The sequence below is a fragment of the Aquarana catesbeiana genome, linkage group LG03, assembly GCF_042186555.1.
Source record: "Aquarana catesbeiana isolate 2022-GZ linkage group LG03, ASM4218655v1, whole genome shotgun sequence".
Lineage (NCBI taxonomy): Eukaryota > Metazoa > Chordata > Amphibia > Anura > Ranidae > Aquarana > Aquarana catesbeiana.
The window spans coordinates 190,715,893-190,742,373 of record NC_133326.1 but is presented as its reverse complement, the minus strand read 5'-3'; the positions used below and the strand labels follow the sequence as shown (position 1 = coordinate 190,742,373).

At 42.9% G+C, this 26,481-nt stretch overlaps 1 protein-coding gene across 3 annotated transcripts in view; it reads right to left on the bottom strand.

Annotated features, from left to right (window-relative positions):
• The window catches only part of LOC141131876 (pendrin-like), a 148,406-nt gene that overhangs the window by 30,395 nt on the left and 91,530 nt on the right, over positions 1–26,481 (bottom strand). For all 3 annotated transcript variants that reach the window (XM_073619663.1, XM_073619664.1, XM_073619665.1), the window contains exons 7-14: positions 21,396–21,548; positions 16,570–16,652; positions 11,037–11,184; positions 10,778–10,891; positions 10,518–10,595; positions 9,885–9,980; positions 2,390–2,496; positions 1,215–1,284 (exon numbers count right to left, since the gene is read on the bottom strand). In XM_073619663.1, coding sequence (XP_073475764.1) covers positions 1,215–1,284; positions 2,390–2,496; positions 9,885–9,980; positions 10,518–10,595; positions 10,778–10,891; positions 11,037–11,184; positions 16,570–16,652; positions 21,396–21,548 — 849 coding nt within the window. The remainder of the gene's footprint in view (positions 1–1,214; positions 1,285–2,389; positions 2,497–9,884; positions 9,981–10,517; positions 10,596–10,777; positions 10,892–11,036; positions 11,185–16,569; positions 16,653–21,395; positions 21,549–26,481) is intronic.

Sequence of the window (26,481 nt, the reverse complement as noted above, 5' to 3'; positions counted from 1 at the left end):
GGGTTTCCATAGTTCTGACAGGTACCCGCTTCCACCTCCACTCAGATCTCCTAGGCGATCCGAGCGGAAGTTCTCCTCTCGCTCTCCCTCCCTGCAGTCTTCTGGGACATGTCACAGGTCCCAGAAGGCTGCAGGACCATTCAGCAGGCGCAGCATGACTCATGCACACACAGTGCACATCTGGCTGTGAAGCCGCAAGCTGTCACAGCAGGGTGCTCACAGCTGAAATGCCAACACCGGGGAGAGAAGAGAAAGAGGAGCGAAGGTTCAGGTGACCAGGTCGCTGGATCATGGGACAGGTGAGTGTGTATTTAATAAAAATGTCAGCAGCTACACTTTTTGTAGCTGCTGACTTTTAAAAAACACAAAAACTACTGGAGCTCCTCTTTAAAAGATGTGTGTCCTCAATGTTACCAAGACTAAAAGTGAGGGGAATTCAAAAAATTTTACAGTTGTCACCAAGAAAAAGACGAAATTTCCCTGTTTTGGTGTCACTGTCAAGGCACTGTTCCCTTATTACTTTGGAGAGATTTCCTCTTCCAGTCGCTGTTTTAGAACAGGAATTGAAGGGAGATCTTCCCAATGGGCGCATAGACAGCAATAAAAACCTGATCAAGGTTTTGATTCTTCCACACTATTCAAAGGTAGAAAAAAAGGCTTGGCATTCCAAGAGATCTAGTGAGGTGTAGATGTGTTTAATTCCAGAACTGTTAATTGTTAAATTATGGTTCTGCAACTTAAAATAGGCTTAAATATAATATAAAATATTTGTGGCAACTATAATTTAGCCACCCCATGCACTAGTTTAAAATTATCCTATGAGGGCAGATATATGAAAATAGACACAGTAGACAATGGAGGTGTAAGCATTAAAATTGCCATTATCACCCTTTCATTTCTTTCACCTACTGAGTCATTGACCTGGAACAAACACACAGCCAAAAAAATCTGTTTCCATCCTGTATGTCCAGGTCAGTGAAGTAAAGCCAAGATTACAATGACAACTTAATTTTTTGATTTTTAAAGACCAAGCAATGGACACTTCCATATTTCTGTACCCAAGTGTTCCTTTAAATAGTTAAGGTCTGAATACCATTTGAGACAAACATGTTAGCTGTTAGTTAAAAAGAAAAAAAAAAAGAAGGGCTGGTGCCACAGGCTGAACAAGTTTAATAATAGGTCAAGATTTTTTTATAGTGCTATTTCATACATACATTTTTGTATTTTTCAATATCTTTGTAGATATCTGTACCAGAGATATTTCCAAGAGAACTGTATGATGGACTGAAAAATAAATAAATGAAAGTACAGTTGAAACATATTCTCTATATTCGCTAATATATTAGCTAATTATAATGATCAGTTAATAAAGCATAATATCACTGATTATAAAACGTATTTATTAACAAAAGATATACCCCTTTGCATAATAACTTAAGTCAGATACAATTAATAATTTAACAGAGTGTGCTAGTCCCATTAGTATGACCTGCCAAATAAGCTATACAATATAGGGACACTGCACAACTACAGCTCATCGTGTGATCATAGAAGGAAACGGCCTCACTCTCAGCTCCTCCTTGACTATGCTTCTGATGTGTTTTGCCCCACTCCAGGGCTTAATGCTAAATGGGTGTAGTCAAGGAGGAGTTAGTACTGAGGCCATTTCCATCCACCATCACATGCTGAGCTGTGGGTGTGTGGCATCTCTATATTGTATAGCTACTTTGCTGTCTTGATGAAGCATTCTTGGATGCCTGCACCCTCTTTTCTTAGAGGGTCACTGGATCGGTAATTTAAGACACTTAGAGTGGCGCTACAAGTAGGTTTTACCTGCCAAATAAGCTAGACGTTTTTTCTGCTTAGCAAACTAACAGGGGAGAAGAGGAGGAATTTATCAATATTAAGTTGAATGCAGTGATCAACACTGCCCCCCACCAGTCAGAATCCATCCCACTATTAGGTGTAGCAGAATGCTGCTTTCTTTAGAGCTGCAAAGACTTGGAACACCAAATTACATCTCTAATAAATGCATTCTTAGCTCTATCTGTAGCATCACTGCAGGTGTAAAAGCTATGGTCTGGCTTAATAAAAGGAGGAAGAGGTCAGATCCAGAGTTTTTGTAATTCTAATCAGCATTTTAAGGGGGCTTTAAGGATTACAAAGCAGCCATTCCCCAAACTTTTTGCTGCATTTTGGTTCAAAAACGGGTAATGTTTTAAGTCTCTATACCAGAATTAAAATGCAATATATTTGTAAAAAAAAAAAAGGCTTTTTTTTGTAATGCATGTTTTTGCTTTGTGAAAGTGTCCCTTTAACTCCAGTATTGGTCATCCTGGCTGTGAAATATTCAATAATGGTGGTTCTAGAAGCAAAATATCATACTTACTACTGGACACGAAGGAAAATGGTAAACAGTCCAAAGATGATACCAGCCAATAATCCTAAATCAATGTCCAAGAGCAGAGATGAAAAACATGTGAAGAGCCAGATAGCCTGAAATGAAACACATATAGAAGTTTCGTAAAAAAAACATTCAGTGCATAAAAGGCCATTTAATGATTTTATCAGAGTACATATTGCTGTGCAAAAGACAACAGGCTTCATATACACCATTAAAGTGCGTATCTTCGGGGGGGGGCGTGTCCGGATGTGAGTGCAAGCAGACGTGCTGGTGAGGGGCTCCAAGCATCCGAATCTAAATCCTTTGCCATCTGCATATAATACCAGCTAAAAACACAGAAATACCTGCCTGCTGCCTCCTGGCTATTCCCTGCTCCAGCCTGTGGGACTATTGTGGGGGTTCGGCCGAGGATCAGCCAGAAAACAACCGGGCCTTCACATCCGCGGCCGCCGCCATTTTCCCGGCCTGTGCCCTGCCAGAGTGAACTGCTCCTGGACTCAATCCGCGAGGTAAGGGGCTCCTCTCATCCCCCGGCTTGCCCCTCTGTGTGTCTGGTGGGGTCCGGTGCTCCGTGGGGCCGCTGGGATCATCCGGCGCGGCCGCGGCCTAGTGCGGCCTAGTGCAGCCTCCAGTCCACCGCACTTTCCTGAGCCGCCGGCCGGCCGGGGAGCATAGCAACCGGCCTGGTTCCAACTCGGGAGCGCGGACTCTGCCGCTCACGGCCCCCTGCCAGCCCTCCACCTTCTGCTGAGCCATCTGGGGTACCTAACTGGGTGGGCAGGCTGGAGTGATCGGGGTCCAGCATCCTTCTTACCCCCCTACATCCATCCAGCTCCCTGGGCCTTTTGCAGGGTTCATCTGGCCGGTCCTCCTCATTGGACAGTCTTTGTCTACAGGCCAGTGAAGGACTGTTGGAGATTACTGCCCACCTCTGCTCAATGGGCCCTAGGAGCCGGCCCAAGAGCTCATCCACGCCGGGTCGCCCGGCCCCTCCCCCGGTTACACAACTATCTTCACCAGCTGCACAACCAGATCCTTCTCTTATAGGGAGACTGCAAACCTTGCTGACAGAATTAGCCATGGAGCCCGAGGCGCCGAGTGCGGCTCTCTCTACCCCACCCTCTCAGGATAGTACTGCAGTGATCCTCGCCGCCATTGAACAAAGTAAAACCTCCATGCTAGTGAGAATAGATCGCCTTGCAGAGGAGTGTAATCTCATTAGAAATGACCTGGATAAGATCAGGGGTAGGCTGACTGAATCAGAATCTAGAATTTCTGCCACTGAAGACCTTACAACTACCCACACCAACACTATCGCGGAATTACAGCGTACAGTACAACTGCTTGCCGCTAAGTCTGATGACGCAGAAAACAGAGCGAGACGCAACAACGTCCGCGTCTTGGGTCTCCCGGAGGGGGAGGAGGGTGACCGACCGGCGGAATTCGCGGAAGAATTCTTCAAAAAACTGCTGGACCTCGCGGATACCTCTCCAACCTATGTCGTCGAACGTGCCCATCGTGTACCCACGGGACGCAGTATCCCTGGTGCAAATCCCCGACCTTTCTTGGTCCGCTTCCTCAACTTCAGGGACCGTGACAGGATCCTTTCCGCAGCTCGCAAACACTCCTCGCTTCCATACGGCGGTGGTTCAGTTCTTTTGTTCCCGGATTTCTCGGCAGAATTGCAGCGCAAGAGGAAGTCCTTTAATGATGTCCGTAAGCGCCTACGTGAAAAGGACATAAAATACAGCATGTTGTATCCCAGCCGTCTTCGGGTCCCTCACAATGGCACAGTCAGATTCTTTGATTCTCCGACTGACGTGGATGACTGGCTGAACAACCTACGGTAAACGCAACCATGAGTCGCTATCCGAAATTAGCACAAAGTTCCCATTTTCCTTCTGGATCCATGTTCGAGGGGGTAGTTCATCCAGCTAACAGTTTCTGTTGTATAGCTTCTTAGTCCTCATCATCGGATGTTGTTGCTCGTTGGCTCCTGTGCCCCTTGAGCAGAATTGTACATGTTACTCTCTGGGAACATTAATCACCAAAGATCCTTCTAGTTCAAGAACAGATGTGCCTTCAGTATACATTCTTCTACTACGGAGTCACCTTATTAGAAGTAACTCGCTGTAGTATCAGACCCCCCCCCACTCCCCAGTTTTTTGGGGGGTTTTTTTTCTCTTTTTTCTCTTTTTGTTTTTTTTCTCTTTTTTCCCCCGGCAATTGAAGAGGCATCGGCGATACTGAGTCGCTACACTTTGGAACTTTTTCTTTTTTCAGAAGTCTGAAGATCTAGAAGTTTGAGTTCAGGTTTTGGGTATTAAACTGACCATAGTTCTTATTGTGTTCTGTTCTGTTTTTTTCTCTTTAGGGGTACTTCATGGTCAGTAGGGAGTTCACAGGCTATCGTTTGTTTTTTTCTTTTTTGTACGCTCAGCATCCACTGACTGATACTTACATGTCATGTGTCCTATTAGTGCTCACTGTGTCCAGTGCAAAATTTGTTATCCTTTTGACACTCCCCCTTGGTCCAATGGGGGCTGACCCCCTATATGTAGTAATCATTATGTTTAATTATAATCTGCCACTGCATTAATGGAGTTGAAACTGATATCATGGAATGTAAGGGGTCTTAATGACAAGGTAAAAAGGGCATTAATGTTCAAATATCTGAATAATCACAAACCCCATATCTTGTTCCTCCAGGAGACTCATCTTCTGGGGAACAAGATCCTGGCGCTACGCAGACCCTGGGTACGGCAATCTTTCCATGCAACGTATTCCAGTTATGCAAGGGGAGTGGCCATTCTATTGAACAAATCCCTTCCATACAAAGTCGTGCATTTGCAGACTGATCAAGAGGGCCGATTCATAATTCTATTACTGGAGATCAGGGCGGTGGTCTATGCTTTAGTGAACATTTATGTACCTCCTCCCTTTAACCAACGGGTACTCTATAAGGTATATGAGCTTTTAGCTGCATTACAATTCTCCAGATTATATATAGCTGGAGATTTCAACTCTACCCTAGATCCGTCCCTGGACTCGTCCAATCCAAATAGGGCATATTCGCCAGACCTGCTCCATTGGGCACAAGCTTTTAATTATACTGAGATTTGGAGATGGAAGCACCAAACCACTAGGGCTTACTCCTTTCACTCCACTACCTACAAATCTGGTTCCAGGATCGATCTGGTCTTTGGCAACATCTGTGCCCTGGCGGCGGTGAGAGGGGTCTCGTACTTACCGGCGGGCCTCTCTGATCATGCACCTCTGGAGGTCACCTTGGAGTTGTCGAACACCAGGAGTCGAGACTGCTGGCGTTTAGCACCCAAATGGGTGCAGGACTCGAGAGTGGGGGAGGAGGTTTCTCCCAAACTACAACAATACTGGGAGATTAATGAGGACTCAGCCTCAGCGCAGATAGTCTGGGACGCTTTTAAGGCCAACACTAGAGGAGAATACATTTCCGCTATTAAAGCGGTCCGTTCTGAGATGTCCGGTCGGGTCCAGGTACTTGAGGAGGGAGAGGCTAGAGCGGCGGAGGCTTTTTCTGACTCCCCGACTCCGGATCACTTTAGCCGGTTAGCCGAGGCAAGAAGAGCATTGTCTCTACATCTCGTCTCGGCCACACATTTAGATTTAAATTCCTTGGCAGGGAAGATATTTGAATCTGGAGACAAAAACAGCAGACTCCTAGCGAACTTAGTGGCGAATTCTAAAACGCAGACGGTGGTGTCAGAAATCCATGGTTCGGAGGGTCAGGTTATCTCTACCCCCGAACTAATTATAGATGAATTCAGATCCTTCTACGAAAACCTATATAAGGCGGTCCCTGGATGGCCGGAAGATCGGTGTAGGGAATTTTTGCAGTCCCTACGCCTACCCACTCTTTCGCAGGAGGATTTAGAATTTTTGGACAGAGAGTTTACCACTGAGGAGATAGAAGAGGCGATTTGCTCATTTCCCAGTGGTAAGACACCAGGGCCCGATGGCCTACCTGGTGAATGGTACAGAACGTACGCTTCATTACTTGCACCAAAATTGTTAAAAGTCTTCTCCGAAAGTAAAAAACAGATGTCCTTACCCCCTTCAATGTATCAGGCACATATAGTCCTCATCCCTAAGCCCGGTAAAGACATATCCCTCTGTGCTTCTTATAGGCCAATATCCCTCCTAAACTATGACCTTAAGATTTTGACAAAAATACTAGCGACCAGACTGCGGACGATTCTTCCATCCCTGATTAATATAGACCAGACTGGTTTCATGCCAGGAAAATCAACAGATATAAATTTGCGTAGAGTGTTCACCCATCTTCAGCTGCCTCCCACTGAATCCTCTACGAGAGTAATGGTGACACTGGACATTGAAAAGGCGTTCGACTCAGTTTCATGGCCTTTTATGTCCACGGTCCTAGAAGTTATGGATTTTGGAGAGGTATTCTGCAGATGGATTGATATTTTATATAAAAATCCAACGGCGCAGATTAAGCTTGGTGGTGCTCTGTCGGCACCCTTTTCTGTTCGAAGAGGCACGAGGCAAGGTTGTCCACTGTCACCGGCCCTTTTTGCCTTGGTGATGGAGCCACTTGCCTCGGCCCTCAGACAGGCAGACGGGGTTAGGGGCATACAGGTGGGATCCATTCATGAGAAAGTGGCTTTATATGCAGATGATCTTATCCTTTTCTTGAATGACCCTGCCCAATCCCTTCGGGAGACGTTGACCATTCTCTCCAGTTTCACTAGCTGTTCCGGGCTTAAAGTAAACTGGGATAAATCCCAAATTTTGCCGATAGATGGGGCCGCAAAAGATATAGCAGATCCTAATCTACCATTATTATGGACAGACAAAATTAAATATCTAGGTATTCACATCTCAACATCTACCTCTGATTATTATACCCTTAACTTAGAACCACTGGTGCAGAGGATGAGAAGGGGGCTGAAGGCGTGGGCGAATCTTCCCCTCTCTTTAATCGGGAGGATTAATTTATTTAAAATGAAGCTTCTGCCTGCCTTTCTCTATGCTCTCAGACACGCACCTGTCTGGATCCCCAAAAAGATATTTCGCCTAATAAATACTGTTCTATTATCTTTTCTTTGGGGATCTGGTCAGCCGAGATTTAAGCTGACGGTGCTGCAGAGACCTTGGGGAGAGGGGGGCTTGGCTTGTCCTGACCTACACTCTTATTTTGTGGCAGCCATGCTATCACACGCCCACAACTGGCTGATCTCTGACGAGTCCAACGCAGCAGTGGTTCTGGAAGCAGCACGATTGGGGTCTTATGAGGCGCTAAGGAACCTACTTTACCGGGGCTCTAGAGCTCCCTTCCCTCTTACATCAGCAATGAAAGCAGTAATACGGGCGTGGACAGTGGCAAATTCATTACGCCCCATCCCCTCTGGACACATCTCCCCTTATAGCCCTCTTTGGTTCAATCCGCAATTACCAGAATTCGGGTCCATTCCCGACCCTGGGGTATGGGCATGCAAGGGCATTAAATACATAAATCAAATCTGTCTTGAAGGCAAACTACAGACTTTTGATAGGTTGAAACAACAATATAATTTACCTAACTCACACCTGTTTAGATTCCTGCAGCTTAGGCACGCTTTCAACACTCAGTTTGCAAATGCTTCCGTGGCCTTTTACACTTCAAATCTAGAGACTCTGCTCAGAGATGAAGCTCTGTCTAAACCTTTATCTTCCATATATAAGGCACTACTCCCTAACGTACACACGGGACTAGAAAACCTTAAGGCAAAGTGGGAGGTAGACTTCCCTGCATTGGACACAGAAGATTGGGAAGAAATGTGGGAATACCCCTTCTCACAGCTAGTATCAGCCAGAGATAGATTGGTCCAATTTAAAATAATACATAAGGTATATTACACGCCTGAACGCTTACATAGAATCTATCCATCTGTTTCTGCCTCTTGCTGGAGGTGTAACTCAGCCTCAGCGGATTTCATTCATATTTTTTGGAATTGTCCTCAGATTGAAATTTTTTGGGTTGAGGTAACCAAAGTTATTTTGACTGTCACCACTGTTCCTGTGCCATTGTCTGTAGAGGTATGTCTGCTGGGACTCGTTAGGCCACTGGCCCCACGCCGGGCAATCAGAACCCTGCTAGGATTATTACTTTACTATGCCCGTAAATCTATAGTACTCAGATGGAAGGCCTCATGTGCACCTTCAATAAATTTCTGGAAGAGGTTGGTGAATGCGGCCCTACCATTGTACAAAGCTACTTACCTGTCACGTGGTTGTGAAAAAAAATTCCACAAAATATGGGATATTTGGACGGAATCCCGGTCTACTAATTCAGACTCGATTGATGATTAGTTCATTCTATTGAGTAACCGGGAAGGGCTCAAATGGCGTCCCTGATCGCATAAAAGTCCCTGGGCTTTTCAGTCGATAGGTATGGGATGGGGGGGAATTGAACAGGTTGTTATTATATTGCACATTTTATTACATAAATGAATATAGTGGGTATGGCAGTCTACACATGGAATTGGAAGACTACTTTAAATAGTCGCAAGGTGGTTGAGCGTACAATGGTTTAGTTAGGAACATAGATATAGACTCTATGTGTATGTTTATTGTTTTGTTTTTGTTGGTTTTTATTTTATGTAGTTGTTGATCGAGCCTGGGTATGCCCAATAGGCTCTGTTTTGTTCGGTACTTACATTGAAAATCTAATAAAAATAATTTACAAAAAAAAAAAAAGTGCGTATCTTCAGCTGGTAAGACCTCCACCACAACTATTTTTTTTGAGAGGCTTGACAAAGGCGTTTGGCAGGGCAACATTCTGTAATATCGTTCATAGTTATCCAACTGAACTGTGAAGAAGGCACACAAGCACGTGTGCGAGTTGACTGACCGAATGCCAGCGATACCATAGTAGAGGGAAGAAAGCCCCCTTTGCTGGTTCTCAAAGAACAGGGTGCTTAACAAGTAGCCCAGCTAAGGCCAGGAGGAGCCACTCACCCCTGAAATAATGGTCTTTTATTTGGGGCGGGAGAATTCAGTTTGTTTTAGTATGATTTAAAACTTGTTACATGGAGAACCTTTCTAAAATAATTTCTAGCTAAATATAACCAAATTGTGTATCATCTTTAAATGCATTTGTATTGTCATGAAAGAGGATGCTCTAAATGCTCTAAGATAGGTTGATTGTCTTATATGGTAGGTAACGATTAAATGGCTGCTAATTTACTGCAATTGCAGCTATGAAATGATTACCAGGGCACATCTGATTTAATATATAACATATCGTGCCATTTAGTTATGTACAGTAATATATTGCATTATTTTTGCCAGTGAAATTACAAGTTATCTGTAAACAAATTATGACATCACCCTTCAGAATCCAGCGATAGCGATGATATAGACATCTACATTGAATAGTTTGAACTTTTTTTTAATAAAAAATGCTTGCGAAAAGGATAATATTAGCATTAATGCTTACTGTGTCCCATTTGCTTTGTCTCCACAAGCGAGGAACATCCACCACCTGCCAGAACATCCCCTTTAGGTTGGATACAACTATGGCAGCCAAAACAGACTATAAAGAAAACACATGTGCGCATTTTACAATATTTTAGTAAATTATTATAACAAAAACATTACCTAACACAAAATGTATTGGGGGAACTGTATTTCTGACGTGTGCTCATAATCAGTCACAGAGGTCATCTGGGACTCAGGGAGGTCTTTGGCTGCATACTTCTAACCAGCATTGATGGAAGATGGCTTAACCTGGAAGCAACTGTATATGATCCTATGCATGCTTCAGTTGCAGGAGATTATTGCCTCTGAAAGAAATGCGTTGATTACCAGTTTCCATGGGTCACTTATCTGTGTGGAGGTTCAATGATTTTGCTTCATCCTCATTTGGGGCCCCCAAAATACATACAGCACGTGAATATATCAGGCACTCTACCTCTTCCTATCTACATAGGTATGATTCAATTTCTTAAATGTTTTAGCTTTCCTTCACATAATAATGCAAGATGAAAGATTAATTCTGAGACAGTCTGTACCAATATACTACAATGCAACCTGTCCATTTTTTGTGAGCCTTCCCACAGCTATCAATTACCTTTTGCAGAGGCTCCAGATATGTACCAACAGACAGCAAGGATATCATGACAATGGCTGCAGTAATCAAACCAGCAATCTGAATAAAACAGATCAAATATCTTAGTATTAGGTACCAAAACTGGAATAGATAATTCTGTAATAGCAAAATTTGTTTAGGGTATGTAAATTTAAAAGGGGGGGGGGGAGAAGGCAGAATGGATCCAGACTATAGAATGGTCAAGGACAACTAAACAACTAAAATCTGTTGTACTTCCTCACCTGTGTTTTACCACCAGTACTTTCTTGCACTGCAGAACGGGACAGAGCCGTTGTAGCACAAAAGCAAGAGAAACATCCACTGAATATATTGCTGACGCCAAATGCAATAAATTCCTATAAAGGAAATCATAGAATATAAAGTATTTTCCATTGGAAGATAACATTTTTGTTAATTTGATTTTCTTTCACTAAATATATTTTACATATCTGTCTATGTACAGAAGGGGCTATGACATTTTTACATGTTCCTGTACTGTACCTGGTTTCCATCAATTTCATAGTTGTACTTTATGGCATACACTTTCCCCAAAGAGACAGCTAGGGCATAAGCCAATATTCCAATGGAAAAGGCTGGTACAAGCATCTGAGAGAACAAGCTTACATCTGGTGCCACAGGTGGAATAAAGCTGTATTTAAAATAAAGAACACATTTATAAGTTCTATACTTTATGAAAACTCTACAAACTTCTGTGACAATACTATTCCACAGCAAGAACATTACAAGGAAGAGGTACATTTTGTAAATTGTAGAATGACCATAACATAAGAGTTAAAAGTGTTGGCTCTGTTGATTTAAATTCTCCCACCCCAACATGCATATGTTTCTAGAATTGTAACTATTGCCACAGCCCCAACTACTCTATAGCTGTATGATCAACATGACCCAATACTATTATAGTCCAAGTGAAGAAATTAAGTTATTTCATGCATTTTTATAGTAAGATACATTCACAACTGAGAGAAAGAAGCAACTGCAGCCTGGCTTTAGTGAGTATACATAGTATTAGAAAGGGGTAGTGATACGAGAAACATGGCCGTGGTCATAAAACATAACCCCTTTAATAGTATGTGTAAGCCTACCACAGATTTACCATGATCTATTTATTAGTATGTTTTAGTAGTATTTTTATGAAAAAAGCATGTCAGTAGCAGATAAAGTATTGCATAAAAGGGAAACTTTACAAATATGAATTGGCCATAACATATATTTTTCAATGACACTAATATCTGAAGTAATTTAAGGTTTACAATTCATCAACAGTAACACATGTAGGCAGGTGACATTCTTGACCAGCCCACATGCCCTGAAAAACCTAATGTTAATATTTTGGGCTTATCCACCATTCCAATAGCTCTTGGGCCGCATTTACCAGCAAATCTTGGCTGTAATTTTGACAGGCTGGACTTGTTCTATAACACAGGTGCAGCTCTCATGTGTTAATTGACACTAACAGACCAGTGTCTGTAATCATGGGCTAATTTACAATGGAGAGCAGATATTTCTATACACCTTATCCCATTCTCATGACAGCCATACCACTGCTTCATAAATACAGTCCTCAGTGTCATTTAAGCAGTTGTAAAAGCGTTTTTTATTAAATAACAAACATGTTATACTTTCTTGCTCTGTGCAATGGTATTGCACAAAGCGGCCCCTACCTCCTCTTCTGGGGTCCCCTGCTGGCACTTTCAGCTCCTCCTCTTCTCAGTGTGCCACCACAGGAAGCTGCTTCTTATGGTAGTGCACCTGTGGGCTCACTCCTGAGTCGGGCTGAAAGGAGGGGCTTGCTCCCTCCTCACAGCATTTGACTGACAATAGCAGGAGCCAATAGCTGTGAGAGGGGAGAGAGAAAAAAAGCGCTGCTGCAGACGGGCAAAACACTGGATGGATACAGGACTCAGGTAAGTAATTAGGGAGTTGGGTGTTTTAAAACCTTCTGGCTTTAGATCCACATTTAAAAATTATGATATAGCAATGTTATTATTGCTAAACTGAAATTACTCTGGTTCATGTATTGCAGAACTAGTGACCTTTGACCTGTATGTGATGTCACTTAATGGAACCTAATTTTTTTTCAAAAAATAAATAAAGTGTGTTCCTAGTTAACCCTATCATAACTGTTAGTAAACCATAATCAGTTCTACCTTAAGTGATTGTAAGTGCCGGTTCACACAGGGGCGGCACGACTTGCAGGTCGCCTCAGCGAGGCGACCTGCAAACGACTTCTGAGGCGACTTGCAAAACGACTTCTGTATAGAAGTCTATGCAAGTCGCCCCAAGTCGCCCCCAAAGTAGTACAGGAACCTTTTTCTAAGTCGGAGCGACTTGCGTCGCTCCTATTAGAACGGTTCCGTAGCACAGAACGGGAGGCGACTTGTCAGGCGACTAGGTCGCCTGACAAGTCGCCCCTATGTGAACCGAGCCTAAAGGCTATTGTTTTTTTTGTTTTTAAATAACAAATGTGTATTATTTTACAGCCCTGAACCTCTTTTTTCTGAGGTCCCCCACTAGTTCTCTAGGCTCCTCCTCCTCTCCAAATGCCCCCATAGCAAGCTGTTTGTTATGGAGGCACTAGCATAGCACAGGTTGGCCCCACCCTTCACTCCCTCCTCACTGGATCTGACTGACAGCAGTGGGAGCCAATGGCTCCTGCTGCTCTCGGCCAAGCCTGTGAATCCAGGAAGAGAGCAGAGTGAGGCTGACAGTGGGGATGACGCTGGATCAAGAGTGGTACCAGCTAAGTGTTTAGGGAAGGGGGGATGCAAAGAAGGTGTTTTACCCTAATGCAGAGCATGAATTAAGGTAAAAAAAAAAAAAAAAACCTTCTGTCTTTAGAACCACCTTAACTCCATTCTCTTCTAATATATATATATATATATATATATATATATATATATACATACCGTATTTATCGGCGTTTAACACACGCCGGCGTATAACACGCACCCCAAGTTTAGGAGGGAATTGTAAGGAAAAAAATGTTTTAAGGAAAAAAAACTTACATTTAAATGCCCATCAATGCAGCCTTATCAGTGTCCATCTGCAGCCTTGCACAGCGTCCATTCGCATGCTTGTCCAGTGTCATTTGCAGCCTTGCAGTCATTTGCAGCCTTGGTGTCATTTGCAGCCATGCAGTCATTTGCAGCCTTGCTGTCATTTGCAGCCTTATCAGTGTCCATTTGCAGCCTTGCAGCTTTGTCAGTGCCCATCTGCAGCTTTGTCAGTGTCCATTTGCAGCCTTGCCCAGGCTGCAGTTAAACTGCAGTGACTTGTCAGTGTCACTGCAGTTTGAAAATGGCGCCGCTGGCGCCGAGATACACAGAGCCGTGACTTGCGGCGGCTCTCGGCCACTTTCAGCTCCACTCGTAGTCCCGCCCGGGATGGGCGTGACTGTGAGCGGAGCCGAGCGCCGCCCACATACAGATAGCTGAGTGTACTTGGCTAGGTTCAGCTAGCTCCACTCACAGTCACACCCAGTCCCTGTGTCCATCATAGGACGGGACTGGGCGTGACTGTGAGCGGAGCTAGCCGAACCTAGCCAAATACACTCGGCTATCTATGTATATCGTCGGCCGGCGATCGCTCCGCTCACAGTCAGCGGGGGATCGCAGGGGATCGCAGGGGATCGACGTATAACACGCTCCCACGATTTTCCCCTGAATTTAAGGGGAAAAAAGTGCGTGTTATACGCCGATAAATACGGTATATATATATATATATATATATATATATATATATATAATTTTTTTTTTTTATTACTTTTATTATTTTAACCTTTTTTAATTTGTTTAGTTTGTTTCATTTTTCTGTCAGTGATGCATTTTAAATAATACAGAAAACTTAAAAAATGTTGACATTAATGTCATTAATGGGACAATTTATAGAAAAAAGTGCACTCTTTATCTACAGAAACGCTAGTTATAAAACTACCACTGATCAAAAAAAAAAAAAAAAACACCTTTGGTTCATAGATTGCATCGAACATAAATCATTTTTGCAAGTCAATAATGCAAGAGAAAGTTTTGATTGTATACATGAAATAATATATATATATATATATATATATATATATATATATATATATATATATATATATACACACACATACACACGTACACACATTTTTGTAAATATTTTATTATATCTTTTCAAATGACACTTTGCTACAATGTAAAGTAGTGAGTGTACAGCTTGTATAACAGTGTACATTAGCTGTCCTCTCAAAATAACTCAACACACAGCCTTTGATGTCTAAACCGCTGGCAACAAAAATGAGTACACCCCTAATTGAAAATGTCCAAATTGGGCCCAATTAGCCATTTTCCCTCCCCGGTGTCATGTGACTCATTAGTGTTACAAGGTCTCAGGTGTGAACGGGGGGAGCAGGTGTGTTAAATTTGGTGTTATCACTCTCACTCTTTCATACTGGTCACTGGAAGTTCAACTTGGCACTTCATGGCAACGAACTCTCTGAGGATCTGAAAAAAATTATTGTTGCTCTACGTAAAGATGGCCTAGGCTATAAGAAGATTGCCAAGACTCTGAAACTGAGCTGCAGCACGGTGGCCAAGACCATACAGCAGTTTAAGGACAGGTTCCACTCAGACCAGGCCTCTTTATGGTCGACCAAAGAAGTTGAGTGCACGTGCTCAGCGTCATATCCAGAGGTTGTCTTTGGGAAATAGACGTATGAGTCCTGCCAGCATTGATGCAGAGGGGTCAGCCTGTCAGTGCTCAGACCATACGTCGCACACTACATCAAATTGGTCTGCATGGTTGTCATCCCAGAAGGAAGCCTCTTCTAAAGATGATGCACAAGAAAGCCCGCAGTTTGCTGAAGACAAGCAGACTAAGGACATGGATTACTGGAACCATGTCCTGTGGTCTGATGAGACCAAGATAAACTTATTTGGTTCAGATGGTGTCAAGCGTGTGTGGCGCAACCAGGTAAAGAATAAAAAGACAGTCAAGCATGGTGGTGGGAGTGTCATGGTCTGGGGCTGCATGAGTGCTGCTGGCACTGGGGAGCTACAGTTCATTGAGGGAACCATGAATGCCAACATGTACTGTGACATACAGAAGCAGATCCCCTCCCTTTGAAGAGTGGTCCACAGGGCAGTATTCCAACATGATAATGACCCTAAACACACCTCCAAGACGACCACTGCCTTGCTAAAGAAGCTGAGGGTAAAGGTGATGGACTGGCCAAGCAAGTCTCCAGACCTAAACCCTATTGAGCATCTGTGGGGCATCCTCAAACAGAAGGTGGAGGAGCGCAAGGTCTCCAACATCCACCAGCTCCGTGATGTCATCATGGAGGAGTGGAAGAGGACTCCAGTGGCCACCGGTGAAGCTTTGGTGAACTCCATGCACAAGAGGGTTAAGGCAGTGCTGGCAAATAATGGTGGCCACACAAAATATTGACACATTGGGACCAATTTGGACATTTTTACTTAAGGGTGTACTCACTTTCGTTGCCAGCGGTTTAGACATTAATGGCTGTGTGTTGAGTTATTTTGAGGGGACAGAAAATTTACACTGTTATACAAGCTGTACACTCACTACTTTACATTGTAGCAAAGTGTAATTTCTTCAGTGTTGTCATATGAAAAGATATAATAAAATATTTAGAAAAATGTGAGGGGTGTACTCACTTTTGTGAGATATTGTATATACCAATCTCTCCAGCAGCCCATGCCTTCTACCTTTTCTTATTTTAAAGACTGCAGCTTCTGTTAGGCAGAGGATGGAACCTCAGCACAACTTGGAAGACACAGGCAACTGACATTCCTGGAAGCATCTAATACGGAAGGGTCTGATGGAGATGCAACAGTGGAGTGGAAGGTAGGAAACACAGTCCATCAGAGAAGGGAATATACAGTAAAAGCTCATCTACTGTGGGAAACTGATATACATTTTTTTTTGAGTCAACTCATAGCCCCGCTTGAAGGAATATGACTAATCCTATAAAAATATAACACAAACAAATGGATATATTGGCCACACTTACCCACTTGGAACATTTTTCACAATAGCAGCATTATAGTTCTCCTCCAAGTTAACTCCATATGAAATCCCTGTTGCAACTATTGCCTACAAATAAAGTAAAATATATGGAAATAATCAAGTACAGGCACATATTAAACAGAATGCATGATGCAATATACCCAAAGTATTATGTTTAACATACATAATATGTATAACATTTCTACAACAGGTCAGGACCTACAAGCCCAATTCCCCAAAATTTGGAAAGCTGTGTAAAATCTACACAAAAACAGAATGCAACAATTTACAAATCTCATAAATCCATACTTTATTCACAAACATAACATATCAAAACATATCAAATGCCTAAACTGTGGAAATGTACCATTTTAAGAAAAAAATGAGTAATTTTGAAATTGAGGGCAGCAATACATCTCAAAAAAGTTAGGAAAGAGCAATAAAAACCTGGCAAATTAAAACCCCAATTGCAAAGAATTTGGGGAAAGGCCATATTTCCCCTCCTCTTTTAACAACACTCTGTACATGTCTGGGAATTGAGGAGAGCAGTGGCTTGCATTTTGGGGGAGGAATGTTGTTCTGCTCCTAGATATATATCTTTCAGTATTGATGGTGCCTTTCCAGATGTGGCAGCTGCACAATCCATACACACTAATGCACTGCACACTATCAGAGATTCAGGCTTTTGACTGCTCATAACAAGCAGGAAGGTCCCTCACTTAGTCCAGACGACGTGGCACTCATGGTTGGCAAAAAGGATGTCAAATTTTAATCAGTCTGACCACAAAACAGTTTCCACTTTGCAACAGACCAGTTAAAATGAGCTTTGGCCCACAGAAGATGATGGCGTTTCTGAATCAAGCTCAGATATGGGTTCTTCTTTGCATGATAGAGCTTTAACTTGCATTTTTGCACGGCGCAGCAAACTGTTCATAAACAGTGATTTTTGGAAGTATTCTTGAGCCCCTGCAGTGATGTCCATCACAGAATCATGCCCATTTTTAATGCAGTGCCATCTGAGGGTCCAAAGATCAGGGGCATGTACTATTGCATTTCGGCCTTGTCCCAGAGATTTCTCTAGATTCTCCGAATCATTTGATGATATTATGTACTGTAGATGATGATATAATTAAAGGCTTTGCAATTTTATATTGCGGAACATTATTCTGAAATTGTTCAACAATTTTTAGATGCAGTTTTTCATGGATTGGTGAACGTCTGTCTATGTGTAAGGTAAACCGGGTTCCTAGCACCAGAAAACCAGAGTGGATTTGTTCTGGTGCTCATGCGTGTGCACATTGCACATGCTAATTTTTCAGAGCGAAGGGGCAAAGTTAGAAGTACTGTGCTAGGTCGTCGCATGCATGTCTTGTGTGAGTGCGTGTGCATACCAATTAGCATGTGCACTTGGCGCCCAGTGGCCTATTTAAACAGGTCTGTCACTATGAGCAGTTGCTGAAAGGTCTTCAGCTTGTTCCTGTGACCTGATCCGCTGTACCTGCCTACCTGTCCATGACCCGGCTCCCCCTTGGACTTCGCTTCCATTCCCACCTCAACTCTGTTTATCCAAATACTCTGACTTCCGCATGTCTATCGGACTTGTCTTTGCCTGCTGATTCTGCACCGCTTGCCCAGCTGTTACTGACTTTGGCCTGTCTTCTGTACTTGCTTTGCCTGCTGATTCGGACCATTGCTGCCCAGTTGTTGCTGACTGCTGCCCATCTCCTGATCCTGCGTCCGTCTCCTGCTCTGGTGCCAAGCTGCTCCTGCATCCTGTTCCAAGGATTGCTACCAGCTCTACCCACCTGCAAAGTGGACATCACCAGCCAGCTACTATGGCACTAGTGACACTTATTGCCACTACACTCTCTGTTTCCACCTTCAGGAGGTGCAAGAGAGGCCTCCACAACCTTCCAGTCTTCACCAGGTATGTGATACCATCTTTACTTCTGACTCTATGGTGCTCCTTTTATAACCAATCATGTTAATGACATTTTTTTAGTTTAAACATTTGATATGTTTTCGATTTTCTATTGTGAATTGAATATATGTTTATGAAATCTGCAAATCATTGCATTCTGTTTTTATGTAGACTTTACAAAGTGTCCCAACTTTTTGGGAATTGGGATTGTATTATAGGCATCAAGTTTCACAACTATGGTGCACACAACTGCTTTTAAATCATTTCTCTTTCATGGTCTATGGTTGTCTTTATTACCACGGATGGGACTGGACTATATATGAAAAATGTATCAATATAAATATAAACCATAACTATTACACAAATATTTGATTACGGCCCTAGGAATAGGAGGTATGTAGTGTACAATAATACACAAAAAATTCACACAAGAAAAAATGTGTCTGCCCTAGTCTTTAACTGCTTTTCACCCACCATATAGTGAAATGATGGATGGGCAGGAGCATGCTTGTTTCGAGAGGACATCGTATGACGTCCTCCTACTGTTGTCACGTATGTGCGCTCACAGGGGCGTGCAACGATCGGTGCTGTGTCCCTTGGACACAGCGCATTGCCGATCACGGTAAAGAGCCTATGACATAGGCTCTTTACTATGTGATCAGCTGTGCCCAATCACAGCTGATCACAGAGTAAACTGGAAATGCTGGTTATCGCCATTCCTCTCCTCGCGCTGACAGCGGGTGAGGAGAGCCGGTAAACAGCATTCCTCAGTGGGAATATCTGCACTGATCAGTGCAGCCCCATCAGTGCTGCCCTTCAGTGCCCACCAGTGCTGCCAATGAGTGCCCATCAGTACTGACTTTCAGTGCCCATCAGTGCTGCCTATCTGTCCTGCCTATCAGTGCTGCATATTAGTGTGCCTATCAGTGCCCATCAGTGCTACATTTAAGTGCATCGTCATCAGTGCCCATCAGTGCCGCCTCATCAGTGCCCATTAGTGCAGCCTCATCAGTACCCATCAGTGCAGCCTATTAGTACCCATCAGTGCAGCCTCATCAGCGCACATGAGTAAAAGAGAAAAATTAAGTATTTACAAAATTTTATAGCAGAAACTAAGAAAAACCTTTTTCCAAATGTTTTTGTCTTTTTTAGTTTGTTTAGCAAAAAATAAAAACCCCAGTGATGATATAAATACCACTAAAAGAAAGCTCTGTCTCAAAAAATGCAAAAAATGTTGTTTGGGTACAGTGTTGCCTGACCGCGCAATTGTCATTCAAAGTGCGACAGCCCTGAAAGCTGAAAATTGGCCTGGGCAGGAAGGAGGGTGAAAGTACCATGTAGGCAAGTGGTTAAACCAGTAGTTAACAACTTCACCCTTCAAATACCAATAATATTCAATGAATTTTCTAATTCCTGATGAGAGCACAATTAGCAATTAAATAGTAATATTTTGAGACAGCTGCACCTTTATTTAAAAAAAAAATTCCCTATGTGACCCCCCCCTCCTCAAATAGTGAGCACAGTAATCAGACCTCAAATGCAGCACAGTATCAGTCTATACTGCCTGGCTTTCAATGGTACCAGACAGTAATTACTTTCGGTTTTCTTCCTGATTGCAAGTGTAACAACATTGGTCATAAAAGGTAAATTAATGAATAAATGGGAGAGCCTAACTCTTTCACTTATATGGAGCTTGCATGCTTGCCTGAACAGTGGAGCACAACAGCCAGGGAGAAAATAGAAAGTAAACATGTAGAGGAGTACAACTCAATATTGGAGGTCTGATTCTTTTGCTTGCCACCTTACATGGGCAAGGGGCATATAGGGAGTGTGTTGTATAAGGGTGTTGTTACACTTTAAAGTGTTACTAAACCTAAAAATGTTTTTTACATTAATGCATTGTTTGCATTAATGTAAAAAAACATTTTCAGTTTCTGTGCCCCCCTTCCCCTGTGTGAAGGGGAAGAGAGGGGAGAAGAGATCAGTGCTGTGCACGGCTGCATCTATTCTCCTCTCTTTTCCTCTTTACACAGCACCCAAGCAGGAGCCATTGGCTCTTGCTGCTGTCAATCAGATGCATTGAAGAGGAAGTGGGGGGCGGGCTTAAGTACTGCTGTGTAAGTCTATGGAGCGTGGCTCCATAGACACACAGGTCGGGAGTGTGCAGATTATGCTCTCCCCATAACCAGCGGCTGGCTATGGTAGACCCAAGAACAAGAGGAGGAGCCGAGATCGCCGCCGGGGATCCGAAAAGAGGAGGATCGGGGGAAACTCTGTGCAATACCACTGCACAGAGCAGGTAAGTATAACATATTTGTTATTTAAAGTTAAAGAAAAAATGTTTACTTCAGTAACACTTTAATGTTGTCATACTTCTTAAATGACCTGTGAATTATGAATAACTCATTGTCAGTTGTACTTGAAGGCCACTTTAAGAACTACTGCTTCATAACATACACAACTAATAAAAAGAAACTACTGCAGAACAATATTGCACACCCTTTTCTACTATGCACAATACTGAAAAAGTTAATTGGAAGAATATAACCGTTGGAGCTATAAAACATTTCTTTTGCATAGTAAACTACAGCTTATAGCATTGATAAAAAAAAAAAAAGGATTATAAAGCAAAAATTAAACAATTTTAAATTCGTATCGATATTTAAAATCTTATTTAAATCAGAATATCAGACAGTCTTTATGAGTTTATTTGAACATAGTATTTACTGGTATATAAACCTAAAAAACATGTTTTTCAAAAGATACAGATGACTCATGTCACATTGTTTAAACAAGAATTATATATATTTTTAACTAAAATAGGTTTTACTTACACATTGGAATGACTGAATATGAACCCAAGGCTTTACATCTATATAGCTATTAACATATTCAGGGACTTAACCTACCACAATTACTTCAATAGGAACTGGAATACGTAGAATATGTTTATATCTCTCATTTAAGTCTTTCACCACCAAACATAACACTAAAGTTATGAGTCCAGCAGTTAGATCAGCGAAGTTGGTTTTACCAATGTTTGCAAAAATGTCCATTGTTGTCTAAATAAAATAAATAAAATAATAAATAAATAAATATAAATAAAATAAAAAAACACATGGTTATGCTTTTAGCATAAAATTAATACAAAATGTCCCCCCCCCCCAACCCCCCACCCCCCCAGGAAATACACATAAAAACATCAACATAATGTACATTATACAGTTCCAAATTATGCTACAACATTTCAGACATCTATCTTGTCTCCAAATGCCCTGATTAAACTCCATCCCTGGATTCCTTTGATTACAAGGCTGCAGTAAATAATGAATTTTGCTATATCATTGACCCGGGAGAAAGGCAGATTTTCTTCAAGTAAGATAGAAAATAAAATACACTGAATGGAATGAACTACTAGCATGTCACTGCTCTAAAGAGCACTTCCTTGGCATTTGTAGTTTTTTTTTTTGTTCATTAATAGAAGATTTGAGCAGTACTGGAAAAGCAGTAGACCGCTTAGAAACTTTGTTTGATTTGTTGGCCTCTATAAGTACAACTAATGAAAGGAAACCTATAGTGAGAAAGTAATGGGGTAGCGATTGCTGATCCCACCTTCTTTGGCCTTAAAGCTGGACCACAGGGAAAGAAAAAAAATGTTCCCTTAAAGTGGAGCTGCCCCTGCACTGCAATGGTTAAATGCTCATTTAGCTTTAGCAGGCCACAATATTCAGTCACAGGCTCCCTCTAGGCCAGTGGTTCTCAACCTGGGGGTCGGGACCCCCTCGGGGGTCGAATGACGATTTGCCAGGGGTCACCAAATCCTGGGCTGTTCCTGAAGCCCGCACAGCTCTCCCAGCCTTTTTGTGGCCGCCCAGCAGGGCTGTCCCTGGAGCCTGTGTCCACCCAGCTGGGCTATTCTTGGAGCCCGCGGCCGCCCACTCAGCCTCTTCGCAGCCTTCCATTCAGTTCACGGCATGGCTGGGGGGCAGAGACTAGAGGTCAGCTGACTGGTGAGGAATGTGAAGTGGGAGGGGCTGAAGGAGACCCTGTCTCCTGATTTCGGCAGAGTGTGTCACTGCTACGAGACACCACAAAGTTGGAGACACAGTGAAGCCGGAGACACGAGTAACACTACCTGTGATTATAGTTGCCATTAAAAGTCCCCACTACAGTTCTCAGATCAGCAGATGACCTTGATCAAGAGCACCTAAGTTGGCTGATCAGAACTTCCCCCAACACTGCCACTGATCCCACCTCCCACCAGCACTGCCACTCATCCCAACTCCCCGCCAGCACTGCCACTCATCCCAACTCCCCGCCAGCACTGCCACTCACCCCCCCACCAAGGAGTAAGAGAAGAAATAAAAATAGAGAATACATGGAAGGGAGAGGAAAAGAGGGGGAGGAACAAAGAAAAAGGGAGAGAAAGAATAAGAGAAAGAACAAGAAAGACGGCTAGAGAGAGGGATGGGGAAAAAAAAAACAAGAAATTAGGATAGAGAGGGATACAAGGGAAAGAAAGGAGAACAAAGGGAAAGAGAGATACATCCTAAAATGTACCATAAGGGTTTTTAATATTGTACGAATGGAAGGGACTCAGGAAGCGCTAAATGTCCGTGGGTTAGGGGCGCAAATGACTTATCTTGCCTTGGGTGCTGACAATCCACGCTACGAAAATAATTTTACTGTTAGGGGTCCCCACAACTTGGGAAATTTTATCAAGGGGTCACGGCACTAGGAAGGTTGAGAACCACTGTTCTAGGCTGTAAGACAGGTTCCTAAAGCGTTTTCTCCCCTATGTTCTGGCAGTCACAGATCCTCTGATGTCATCAAGTCCAATGCAGAGCCCACAGCCTTACACTGGATGGGAGGATGCAGAGGGGCAGTTCATTGCAGGAATGTAGGAGAGTAGGGTAAAACACTGGTTATCAGGTGATCTGGTAAGTACAAATCCTTTTTGTGCCCCCTTAGACTTAAACAAGCATTTAACCCTTACAATGTGGGGACAAGCCTAACTGCAAGTGAGTATAAAGTGGACTTTAATACTGGTCTGAAGTAGCTCAACAATGGAAACCATCATATTTTTTTCCTTCAAAGGAAGAGAAGCAAATACAGTATGTGGTCCAATGTCTGATACCCCAAAAACAGGTACCACCATCACTACTGCATCAAGCTGAATGACAGCAGAGCTCACAATTACAGTATCTCACAAAAGTCAGTGCACCTCTCACATTTTTGTAAATATTTTATTATATCTTTTCATGTGACAACACTGAAGAAATTACACGTTGCTACAATGTAAAGTAGTGAGTGTATACAGCTTGTATAACAGTGTAAATTTGCTGTCCCCGCAAAATAACTCAACACACAGCCATTAATGTCTAAACCGCTGGAAACAAAAGTGAGTACACCCCTGAGTGAAAATGTCCAAATTGGGCCCAAAGTGTCAATATTTTGTGTGGCCACCCTTTTCCAGCACTGCCTTAACCCTCTTGGGCATGGAGTTCATCGGAGCTTCGCAGTCTGCCACGGGAGTCCTCTTCCACTCCTCCATGACGACAACACGGAGCCGATGGATGTTAGAGACCTTCCGCTCCTCTACCTTCCGCTTGAGGATGCCCCACAGAAGCTTAATAGGGTTTAGGTCTGGAGAAATGCTTGGCCAGTCCATCAACAAATGGCCCCTGCCCCCAACTATAACTGCCCTTCACAGCAAGGAGCACATGGAAGGGCTATCACATGAAAGACAAAAACAGAACATTCCATAGCTCAAATCACCAACCAGTCTGCCAACTGACCAAATTAACCTATCTAACAGTCTGTGTTAAAAACAGGGGTTTAGTTAGCACGCATTTGCAAATGCATGCATAAGCTGCAAGGCCTCTTCACGGCACCCTGTGTATGCTTGCAGTCCTAACGCTACTGAATTTATAAGCGTTAGGACTGCAAGCATACACAGGGTGCCGTGAAGAGGCCTTGCAGCTTATGCATGCGTTTGCAAATGCGTGCTAACTAAACCCCTGTTTTTAACACAGACTGTTAGACAGGTTAATTTGGTCAGTTGGCAGACTGGTTGGTGAGTTGAGCTATGGAATGTTCTGTTTTTGTCTTTCATGGCCAGTCCATCACCTTTACCCTCAGCTTCTTTAGCAAGGCAGTGGTCATCTTGGAGGTGTGTTTGGGGTCGTTATGTTGGAATACTGCTCTGTGGCTCAGTCTCCGAAGGGAGGGGGTCATGCTTTGCTTCAGTATGTCTCAGTACATGTTTGCATTCATGGTTCCCTCAATGAACTGTAGCTCCCCAGTGTCACCACACACGTTTGACACCATCTGAACCAAATAAGTTTATCTTGGTCTCATCAGACCACAGGACATGGTTCCAATAATCCATGTCCTTAGTCTGCTTGTCTTCAGCAAACTGTTTGCGGGCTTTCTTGTGCATCATCTTTAGAGGGGGCTTCCTTCTGGGATGACAGCCACGCAGACCAATTTGATGCAGTGTGCGGTGTATGGTCTGAGCACTGACAGGCTGCCCCCTACCCCTTCAACCTCCACAGCAATGCTGGCAGCACTCATACGTCTATTTCACAAAGACAACTTCTGGACATGATGCTGAGCACGTGCACTCAACTTCTTTGGTCGACCATGTCGAGGCCTGTTCTGAGAGGAAACCTGTCCTGTTAAACTGCTGTATGGTATTGGCCACGGTGTTGCAGCTCAGTTTCAGGGTCTTGGCAATCTTCTTAGCCTAGGCTATCTTTATGTCGAGCAACAATTCTTTTTTTCCAGATCCTCAGTGAGTTCTTTGCCATGAGGTGCCATGTTGAACTTCCAGTGACCAGTATGACAGAGTGAGAGATAACACCAAATCACACACCTGCTCCCCATTCACACCTGAGACCTTGTAACACTAACAAGTCACATGAGACCGGGGAGGGAAAATGGCTAATTGGGCCGAATTTGGACATTTTCACTTAGGAGTGTAGTCACTTTTGTTGCAAGAGGTTTAGACATTAATGGCTGTGTGTTGAGTTATTTTGAGGGGACAGCAAATTTACACTGTTATAAAAGCTGTACACTCACTACTTTACATTGTAGCAAAGTGTCATTTCTTCAGTGTTGTCACATGAAAAGATAGAATAAAACATTTACAAAAATGTCAGGGGTGTACTCACTTTTGTGAGAAACTGAACATATCCCATTGTGTTACCAGTATAAGATGTATTTTCCTATCTTAAACTTACTAGACAGGAGGGGAAAAGAAAGTCCAGCGCTTTTACGTTTTTTATTAAGCAAATTTTATTTTTTGCAAGAAAATCAGATTTTTTTTTTTACTTTTTATACTTTTCTATAGTAGTTGTTTAAAGGGACACATGATTCAATCCATTATGCATGGGTATAGCTGTTGCCTGGAGGAAACTAGACCCTAGTGGCTATAACACTGCATGTACAGCACAAGCTCAGAAGTAGCAAGAAGTGAGCTGTAGAAATGGAAGAATATCTGGGCCATAGCAACAGGCCAACAATGTAAAAAGACAACTATATGAAGGGAGGGTGCTGTGTCTCCTAATGAATTAATGGAGGAAGTGATTCCTTAGGGAGTACATAAAATCCTATTTTCTCCCAGCGTTCATTGAAGGACACAGGATTTAATCCTCTACATTTGGGATGTTCTTAAGCAGTCCCTTTGAAATGAAATGGGGTAGGCAGAACAAAACAAGTGCCAAGATAACCCTCAAGGAGAATAGTGTGACCACAGCCATAAGCAGGACTTTACATTCAAAGCTAGCATCAGCCAACGCATTCACATCTACACAATAAAAATTAGTGAACTAAAGACCAGAGAAGAGCCTTGCATACCTTGAAGTCCGATGCCTGGTGCCAGAAGACCCAGAAGGTACGTCCTGATAGCCTTCACCACAAATAAAGGGTGTAAAGGGAAAGCATGATAAGTATTTGTAGCTGCTGACTTTTATTTTTGTTTAAATAATCATA